The sequence below is a fragment of the Nematostella vectensis genome, chromosome 8 (genome assembly GCF_932526225.1).
Source record: "Nematostella vectensis chromosome 8, jaNemVect1.1, whole genome shotgun sequence".
NCBI classification, from domain to species: domain Eukaryota; kingdom Metazoa; phylum Cnidaria; class Anthozoa; order Actiniaria; family Edwardsiidae; genus Nematostella; species Nematostella vectensis.
Window position 1 is genome coordinate 4,219,277 of NC_064041.1, and position 10,416 is coordinate 4,229,692.

Here is a 10,416-nt window from a genome sequence, read left to right on the forward strand (position 1 = left end):
ATGGGACAGAACATCATGCAATTTTCAACCAATATTTGAGAGAACAGGATGTTCTTTCAAATGAGGATGCAGCTTTAGATGTGTTAATTAGACTGCAGGAATCCTATAATACAAATTGTGATAACCTTTCAGAAGATGAAGAATTAGATAGAAGTGAAGATGTCAAAGATTCTGAGTAGCATGAATTCAGTCTCGGGGATGCTGAGAAGGAGTTTATTTGTGCTACATCGAAGGCATATGAAGAATTAATAAGAAATTTTGGTGATCAGTCTCAGGGGAGTTATGGAAAGCTCAAACCAAGCATTGCTATGTTTGAGAGTAGCATGTTGGGTCTAGTCAGTTCCAGTTTGCCTGGTAAATATAACTCCTCAGGTTTAGATGACATACTTGCAAACTTTGCAATGACTAAAGTCCCAGTCCCTGGTGATGGAAATTGTTTCTACAATGCAGTGGCGCATGGCCTTATTACGACAGGCTTACCAAATATAACTTCCTCATCTGATATTGGGAAGCACCTGTCTTCTCTTGGGTTACATGGTGAACAAGGCATGTACGATATGGCATTCAAGTTGAGGTTACTCAATGTTAACGAGTGGCTAAATGACCCAGAACCATACAGGCTATTTCTGCTAAACGGAGAATCGCTAGAAGATCAAGCAAATGCCTTTTTAAATGATGGATATTTCAATGCAGCTATTGGAAATATCATGGTTCTAGGAATGGCAAATATTTTGAAAATGCCAATAGTGTTATTGTCCCAAATGCAAAATTTCCCTGTGGTCCCTGTTTCACCAACTAAAGGTACAGTGATAAGTACACCACTCTATCTAGCCTTCGATCGATCTGGTCTTGGCCATTATGATGCTATTGCTATGCTTTTGGCGTCGATGCTGTAATGTTCAAGCTCCCTAATCGGCAACACCACTGTAAAACTATTCGACAGCTTCGAAGAACATGGCAATTTCTTTGTAATTGGCCTGGCGCCATCAGGTGCAGAAAAAACGCCAGCATGCAACATCGGTTGTGTGAGTCCGCTAATTTCACACCTGGAGCCACGTGTCGAGAGGAGTCTCCTCGTCGATGAAACGTCCTCTAACGGACTTTTCAATCACTATGTAAGCCAGCAAAGCCCGACCGGAGACCATGTGACACTACTCTGCATAGACGAAGGTTATACCTTCTTGATCAAGCTTACATCGACATCGAAATCGTCATCGCAAACTACTCTCACCATGGAAAGAATGTACAAACTGTACGACGGGGACTATTGGTATTGTGTGAAGGGCAAGGGGAAACGTGTCGGTATCCCAAGCGCAAGGATGGGAATGGTAACATTCACAACACCACGAAGGTTCCTGACAGAGATCTGGCCAAAGATGATTTCTTGTAGAAATGGCCTGGTCGACCGGATTTTAATTTGGTACCAGGAAAACCAGGATCGTGATATCGAGGTGATGGAGGAGAATTGCACACTTCTCAAAGAATGTGCGGTGAAGTCACTTGGGACTGTGTATGAAAAACTCTACAACGACCACCACCAAGAACATCCAGTAGAGTATCTACTAAGTGCTTCTGCCAGGGAGCGCTATTACAAATACTGCAAACAGAAGAGCAGTGGAGCAGAAGCTGCAGGGGGTTTCAGTCCCGAATGCAATGCAAAGGCGGGGAAAAATGCAATCAGACTGGCCCTGGCACTTCACGTGCTTTGGCATAGGCTAGGTGCGGCACTGGATCGGCTGGCAGGACCAACTCCACAAGTAATCTCAAATACTACCATGGGCTATGCTTTGACACTACATGACACCATGCTGCAGTTTGGAGGCATTGCTGAAGCGGTAAGCTTACTCAGTGTGAAGCATAACTCTATTGAGCTCTTTTCTTTAAGGTTGGTGCCCCCTGAATGGAATGTATTTCTCTCAAATGTTGGCGAGTATTTTGTAAGATATCAGTGAAGCACTCTTGTCTTGTGCTTCACTGGTCTGCTTTAGAAATATTCCCTGACAGGTACAGAAAAAATACTTTCTGACTGAATTTTTAATTTTACAGTCTTTGCAGTTGAAAAAAGGGGCAAGTATAAGGATGTCTATTTCAGAGCAGGATGTGAAGCACAGAATCCTTACCACCCCAGGGCCTTACAGCAACTGTAAAAGGATTTACAGTCATTTCTCTTCAACGGCAAGGCCATCGCCACAAAAGGTTGAAGAGTATATGTCAGATTTAAAGGCTGCACAACTGGGCACCATCAAAAAGGTTGGCAGGATGACTGTCTTTTACAAAGAATTACCGTCTGTCCTCCAGCACAGAGAGCATGAGCTGGGTAATTTCAATATTGCTATTAATGAATACAAGGGGCAGTTTTTAGCTAGTGATGATCTGCTGACATCTCTGCAAAAGCAGTCCATGCTGGGAAATCACCCCCAGACAAATGATGTTAAGACCAAAATGTTGACCTAGATGACTAGACAGTACCTTCTGTTGTTAATATTTTAGAGACCAAAATGTTGACCTAGATGACTAGACAGTACCTTCTGATGTTAATATTTTAGAGACCAAAATGTTGACCTAGATGACTAGACAGTACCTTCTGATGTTAATATTTTAGAGACCAAAATGTTGACCTAGATGACTAGACAGTACCTTCTGATGTTAATATTTTAGAGACCAAAATGTTGACCTAGATGACTAGACAGTACCTTCTGATGTTAATATTTTAGAGACCAAAATGTTGACCTAGATGACTAGACAATACCTTCTGATGTTAATATTCTTTATTATTTATATAAACAACAGTGAAACTCCAGGTAATCTCCCTTGTGAAAACTTGATATCTTCACACATGAAAATGGCATATCATTTCACATGTGAAATATCACATTTGGCATGTGCGTCATGCTTGTTTTCAGGTTTCATAAAAATTACAATTTGGTGTTATCTCATTGTTGTTTCCTAAATAACTTAATCATTGTGCTCACTCTTCGGATACATTTTCAACTCCACACAGCAATGTAATCCTCCATTTTATTATATAAACACCAGATGGTCTCTTGCACGTTAACTTGATATATTTGCATGTGAAGAAAACAATATGCTTTAATGCTGTTTTTGAATTTTATGAAACAAATTCAATGATGTATAATAAACAGGGGCCGGTTCCTGAAAAGAGGATTAGCGCTAATCCAGGCATAAATCTGCTCTAATCTGGGCATAAATTTAAACCAGGATTAAATCGCGTTCCTGAAAGCGGGAATAGCGCTAATCTAGGCATAAAATCGGCATAACTTTATACCACCTAGCGAGGAGGGTATAACTCGCTAATCCGGGAATAAAAGTCGAGCAACAAACAAAATGGCGGACATGTTATTGTTTGGTAATCTTGCAGAAAGGCCTGCTCAACCGCGTCGGTTCCGTCATTTCCGCACAGAATTAGATGATTACTATAATGATAAAAATGTCAAGTCGAGGTTCCGTTTCAATAGCGATTCTATTCGCTATATTGCGGACTTACTTTCACCACAATTAGCGAGGAGCACAAAGCGAAACCATGCACTGAGTCCGACCTTGCAAGTTCTTGTTGCTCTTCGGTACTTTGCCTCAGGGAATTTTCTTGAGGTTATGGGGACACATTTGGACTTCCAAAGTCTACAGTATCACGGTGTATTACTGACGTTTCAAAAGAACTTGTTGCCAACAATAAAGAATTCATTGCTTGGCCAAGCGACGAGGAAAAAACACAAATCAAAAAGTCGTTTTTCGCAAAAAAAGGGTTTCCTGGAGTGATAGGCTGCATCGACGGCACTCATGTTCGCATTCAAGGACCTCCCAGGAACGAGAACGACTTCGTAAAAAGGAAAGGATTCCATTCAATCAACGTTCAAGCCATTTGTGACAACAAAGGCAGTAAAGTTTCATAATAAACAAGGGTAGTGGTGGTGGGACCAATTAGTGAACTTTTTGGTGTATGACAGCCCCCTGTAAGAAAATCAGATCCACATTCTCCCTAATAGGTCCACCCTTTCTAAATTACGAACTGAATTTTCTCAAACAAATAATCACAGCTACTGTATTTTATACTGTATTATTAATTATCCACGATCAAAAAATACTGTCAAATGAACTATCTTTTACAATATTTGTTTTCTGTCATCTCATCAAACAAATGAAAAATATCTTTTGTAATAAATATTTTTTTTTTCACTCTTAGGGCTATTCACCAATGTTGAGCCAAATGGCCTGGAAATGCCCATGAAGACAGTGGAATACACGACAAGCTGCAGCTGGAGCACAAGAGCGTCGAAGATGGTGTTCTAATTGGTGATAGTGGGTATGGCTGCAAGCCTTTTTTAATGACCCCTTTCCCTCACCCTGAAACCCCAAAACAAGAGGCCTACAATGAAGCACTGGGAAAGACAAGGGTGAAGATTGAACAGACATTTGGCATATTTAAGCGGAGATTCCATCTCATGCATACAGAGATCAGGGTGGATCCCTCAAAGGCAACCCTGCTAATAGGGGCTTGTGCGGTTTTGCACAACATTGCTATTATAAGACCCCCACGTGGGGTTGTCTTTGAGGATGATCAGCCAGAGGTACCCCCCTATGAGGGACCAGAGGATGGGCTAAGGATGACAGTGACTTGTTAAGCATGTACATAATACTTTTAAAACTTATTTGCTTTTCTTGTTCAAAGAAATGTTCATATTCTGCTATATTTCAAGTTAATGTTTTTGTAAATAGCTTTGAAACAAAACGTTATTGTTATGAATATCAATGAATTGTATTATAGTTCTTATTATTTACTATAAGGAAACAAGAAATAAATGAAAACTGTGAGAAACATGTTCTTCACAATGCTGAACTCCTGGTATTTATAAATTTTCCTTTGTGGATTCTGTATTCTTCATTATAAAGGGACAGTTGCCACTTCCTGTGAACCAAAGTTGTTTCAAAATGAAAGATTGTGAATAAGGGCGTACCCAGGGTAACCCATATATATTTTGGAGGTGTAGGAGATCCACTTTCCTATTCCCTTTCTATTATTACTTTAGCATCCCTCCCATGCATTTCATCAGGAACACTATTGTTAGCCAAAAAATGGAACACCCTTGCCTTGTTGAATACAGCGGTCTGGGAACAAATCTACGAAAGTTTTGAATTCTTAATTCTCACTTAATTCTCACTTTGTGAATTTTATTCAGCTAATTGCCTGGAGTGTATTGTACCGAACAACTTTCCACACAAAACAATTATGTCTGCAAGCAATACAATCATAGAATTCACTAGTACTTTGAAAATACCCCTTAAAAGGGTTTATTTACAATTGCTGAAATTACTTTGAGATTGTTTTTTACTACAATCTGCTGTTTCTGATGAAATTTCTCGAAATCGGTAGGGTTCCTGCGCAGCCGTATTTTAAATTGTCCATGAAGAAAACTCCTCGATTGTAGATTGTTTATGGTCTTTAATCACAAACGATGATACGATTCTACAATACAAACCGATATGCAAACGTATGAACACTTAAAACAAACAATTGGCTAATCATCTAAGGTAACAAACTTACGAATAAGAGTCAGTGTGTCTCTGTATCTCGGAGCATTACGAATGACCGTGATCCAAGATGGCCGACCGGGGAGACCTGTCAGCGGTCTTCTTGAGCCCTCGGATCGGTCCGAGGTAGTCCCTTCAGTCTGAAATAAAATAAAATGTCCAGAATAACTAAAAATAGCAACATTGTGACCTTATTCACTAACTACGGCCATTTACCCACATATAAGTGATTTCTTCGTTTGTTACACGCCGAACACGAAGTCCAACTGATGCCGCCATCTTGGCCGTGAAGCCTTTTCGACTGGACCCTAGCCACACAGGCAGACCGAAAAACGCGGCCTCTTCAATCGACCCAGAGATCTATCGGCCCAGCGATCCATCGACCCAGCAAACCATCGACCCAGATATTCATCGGCCTAGCGATCCATTGGCCCAGCAATCCATCGACCCAGAGATCCATCGGCCCAGCGAACCATCGACCCAGATATTCATCGGCCTAGCGATCCATCGACCCAGCGATCCATCAACCCAACGGTCTAGTGATCCAACGGTCTAGCGATTTAAAGATATGCGGATCTAGCGTTCCATCGAGTCAGTTTCTCCTGAGATAACTTATGCAGTTGATTGAGAGGTACTGATATAACATGTTATCAGCATAAACACTGTTAGTGGCTTGTGACGTCAGTTGTGAGGTTCTTACACCGAGGTAAAGCCATTATTTTATATATGGGGAAGGAAAAAAAACGCGCCGCTCGGGGTCGTGTTATTTATTTACCAGGCGGCGGCGGTTTATAGCGCGTCGTTTGAAAGGTCAAAAGCGCTTTATTATCTATAGTCACAATAAGGTCTAATTCTCTATTATACTTGGTTCCGAGGGGTAAACCTCTTTTCCACGGAAAACTGTCCCATTTATTAACAGTTATAATGACATTGATTAGTATGATCAACCATAGTGAAGGCGAATAGTATTCTACCAAAGCAGACAAGGCTAGCATAGCTGACATCGGACACTTGCGGTAATAGGATCCTGGCTCACTGAAAGGATGCGAGCGAGTTCAGGGCGACTCATGGTGGAATGATTATGTTTATTTCGGGACAATACGCGACACGGCCCAAATTACAGATATTTTCAGCTGCGCTTTAAGATATCTACTGTAGATTTTATGTAAAGATTTCCCAGGACATCGAGCGACACTGCGGCAACTCTTATCGGCAATTATCGCTTTTGCGTTGTGCCAGGCATAATCCGTGGTTTTCTTTATTTCCGCTGATGGCTTTCGTTTGTAAGGCTGATACACAATAAATAGAATGTTCAGCAAGAAATTTCCCTTCACTTAGTATCGATGTACTATTTAAAACACGAGCAGTAGTAGCAGTGTTTTATCGGGTATAAAATTTCGTACCCGATAAAACACGTGACGCGAATGTTAAGTGCGACTGGGAAGCCATTTCCAGAATTCGGTGCTAAGTCCAGTGGTCCAGTTTCACTGTTACGATTAACTCATCCAATTTCAATAGGCGCTTTTGACCAATCGAGGTGAAAACACAAAGTCTATGTTCATCAGGGAATCAAAGCTAGTCCATCAGTGAATTAAAAATATACTCAAGAGCACTCAATGCCTAAAATAGTACTTCATTGATTAGATGAAAAGTCAAAAGTATGCATGTTGCGTTCCTGGGAATCCAGATAACTACAGTAGACACTAAAATGAATTCAGGCATTCCTCGAGCGCTGTTGAGTTCACAACAAAATGCCTCCGAAGTCGCAGTTTATACCGCCAAACTCCTGAGACTGAAGATCAAAAATACTTTGGAAGACTATGTAATCCAAAGTCGATCAGAAATTACACGAAATGGCAAATAGTAAGAGAAAATAAGGGTCCGCAAAAAAACAGCATAGCGCTGTTTTGTAATTGATTTAGAGAAAGTGCAAGGATTTGAAACTGATTCGGACACAGTTATATCGCTGGGGACTTGCCTATGTAAAAGCCTACTCACGTGTCTAAAGAGGGTCATCCGATTGGTCGAATCACCTATTGAATATGGATGAGTTAACAGTAACAGTGAATGAACCCAATACCGAAATCTTGAATGGCTTCCCAGTCACATGTAGAGAATGTTGAAAATCAGGTACTGTCTTTACTGTGGTTTTCGATTATCTAACTAACAATGAATTTCAGTTATCACGAAAAAATATGGAAACCAATCTCGGATCAGGCTCGAAATTGTGTCGGTATTGTTCAATCAAAAAGAATGAGTAAATAACAGCTACTTTCTTTGCCTCTACCCTTAGATTCTCTATTTGTATTGCCCCAAAATAAAAATAGTAATTCCACCATGAGTCGCTCTGAACTCGCTCTCACTCTTTCAGTGAGCCAGGATCTTTACCGTTTCCGGCTAGGCTAGCCTTGTCTGCTTTGGTAGAATACTCCTCGCCTGCAGTATGGTTAATCATACTAATCAATATCATTTATATCAGTTAGACCTTATTAGACTCATCGCCTTACTGGAAGTAAATTCATTCTATGAATATCAAGAACAACAACTTCTGCTCAAGTAAAGCTTGGTGTGAATTGAAAAACTTGACGTTTGACCTAGTTCTGGCCGCCTCCAGAACAGGCCAGCGTAGCCTTTGAAGATCGTTGAAAATTGTCCTGGTGGAACAAACGCATTCGCTTGTTCCCGCTAGCGTTGACAGTTTTTTTTGTCAAAACAAACAAACATTTGCTTAGTGCGAATAGGCCCTATGCATGGAAAGCTGCCTCAAATGGGAATCTAGTTGCCAGTGGAAGCGCTCCATACCCTCCCTGAATTGGTGTATCTGTCGTAATCGTCGGGCTGTCTTCCCCCCCCTTCATCACCATCGGTCGGTCTCGTAAGGTTGTCATACACACCCCCCTTCCCCCGCCATCATCGGGTCATAAGGTTACCGGCTTCCATACCCCCCCCCCCATCCCCAAAATAGTGGGTGGCGGCGGGTCATACCACACCCCCCGTCATCACCATCGGTCGGTCTCGTAAAGTTGTCATACCCCCCTCTTCCCCCGCCATCACCGGGTCGTAAGGTTACCGGCGGGCTTCCATACCCCCCCATCCCCAAAATGGTGGAAGGCGGCGGGTCATACCCCACCCTCCTAAATCGGGTCCCTAGCTTGGCTGATTGTTATGACCTCGTCCCTTAGTAAAGTAAAGTAAAATAAGGATTTTGACTAGCTGTGAAACATTTTTACCGAGGCCGTGAAGTATGAAACTCGCTCATCCTCACACACTTTCGAACTTTTTCATTGTTCTGCCGTCGCTTCATCGGTCAAGGGTTGTAAACATCCCTATAAAAGCTCCTACTCTCAACCCGAGCGATTCTCCGAAGCCTGTAAGATAAACGTTGTAAACTGTGTAAAAGACAATTCAAAGCCATTTACAGGGAATACAAAAAACTTAATAGGAAACATTTTAACACGCCTAATCCATCGGATTTTGAATTCAAGACTTGAAGCTTTTACTTGAGCCTTCCTAATGGTTAGCGGTTTTCTGCATGAGAGCTATCCAGGCGCTTTCTGATTGGCTGAAATCCCTTATCGCAAGACAAACGATCAGACCAGTTATCCAGCCGTTGATGGGGGCAGTACTGCGGGCTCACAGAAACGAGCTGGAAATCGAGACTATAACTTAATGTGAAATTTCACGACTTACACTGTTCTAAAAAATATAGCAAAAACACTATTGAAGCGGACTCCCTGATATGGTATGTAATGAGCAAACTAGAAAAAACAAGTTTTCCAAAACGGATGTATTGATATACCATCTCTCCCTCGTTTAGGCATAACCACGGATGCATTGGGAGAACTCCAACATTTGACCTCATTCACCCAAATGCGATTCGTTTGCCACAAGCAGCAAGCGGGGCGAACTCTGCACATCATCACCACCCCTGACAGCAAGGGAAAAGCCGTCGTGGACTTCTTCACCGCGAAGACAAACAACTTCCCACGTGCCTGCGACTCCTTCACCAAGGGCGCCACAGACAACTCGATGCTAAGCGGTCGGTGTGCGAGATGGGGCAGAGACGCAAGCGGCGACTACCATGTGGGAGTCTGGGGAGAAACAGACCGGTTGGCCCCGGATAGGAGGATGTATGACCATGCGATCTTTGACAATGGCTTTATTTATTTGTCGGTTATAAAAAATTGCGACGACAACTTAAATCAAGTGACAGACGGAGACTTTTGGAAGATATTTGTACGCTGATTTTTCTAAAATTCGCTTAAATGAATTGACGCGAAAAAAAGTGCCGCGAAAATGGGCAAGCACAGAGAGATGCTTTGGAAAAGACTAAAACATAAAAAATCGTTTAATAAACTTTATGTATACTATTCATTTTTATCAATTCATTATCATCTATACGAAACTTGCATACCGTACAGAGTACCCTCGGTATTAATGCCGCAACAGCTAGCTGAATACCATTCAATACTGTAGCTACGGAGAAGCATGACATCTAGATGTGGCTACAGAGTAGGTATAACGCCACACCCTGTCCTGTACCCTAATCCATCTACGCAATGTACATTGCACCGTACATCGCTATAAAAAAAGACTTTGGCGGGCGCGGATCCAGGTAAAAGCCTGACCTGTTCACGAAAACAAAAACGCAATAAACAGAATAAATACATGCAGCTCATACTAAATATACTAACTGCAAACATTTTGACCTGTTTAAGTAAACAGAAGTGAAAAGGTATGGATCCGCACCTGGCGAGATATATTAAAATTATCATACTCTTCCATAACCCATCTTCCTGGGCACTGTCAATCAATAATGTTATTATATGGCAACTACTGTATGCGCGCTGTGATTGGCTATTTGGTGGT

At 41.7% G+C, this 10,416-nt stretch overlaps 1 protein-coding gene, 1 long non-coding RNA gene and 1 pseudogene across 3 annotated transcripts; all 3 read left to right on the forward strand.

Annotated features, from left to right (window-relative positions):
• The first annotated feature begins 251 nt into the window (after positions 1-251).
• On the forward strand, positions 252-2,723 carry LOC116619405. Of its 2 annotated transcripts, XM_048730899.1 has the most exons (3): positions 252-383; positions 1,220-1,835; positions 2,047-2,723. In XM_048730899.1, exons 1-3 carry the CDS (start codon positions 379-381, stop codon positions 2,452-2,454), a joined length of 1,029 nt encoding a protein of 342 aa, XP_048586856.1. In that variant the 5' UTR covers positions 252-378; the 3' UTR covers positions 2,455-2,723. The 2 variants fall into 2 exon arrangements, with proteins under 2 accessions (XP_048586856.1, XP_048586857.1); XM_048730900.1 differs by lacking the exon at positions 252-383 and having other exon boundaries at positions 493-1,835.
• Positions 2,724-3,138: 415 nt separating this feature from the next.
• On the forward strand, positions 3,139-4,834 carry LOC116619390 (annotated as a pseudogene).
• A 771-nt stretch (positions 4,835-5,605) lies between these two features.
• Positions 5,606-10,216, forward strand: LOC125570081. Its single transcript, XR_007312419.1, has 2 exons — positions 5,606-6,178; positions 9,365-10,216. It is a non-coding gene; the product is annotated as an uncharacterized LOC125570081 (long non-coding RNA).
• Positions 10,217-10,416: the final 200 nt, after the last annotated feature.

Bases quoted from the DNA above. Each gene is read 5' to 3' on its own strand.
- LOC116619405 (XM_048730899.1), top strand. The intron at 1,836-2,046 runs GTAAGCTTACTC...TTAATTTTACAG, and splicing joins TTGGAGGCATTGCTGAAGCG to TCTTTGCAGTTGAAAAAAGG.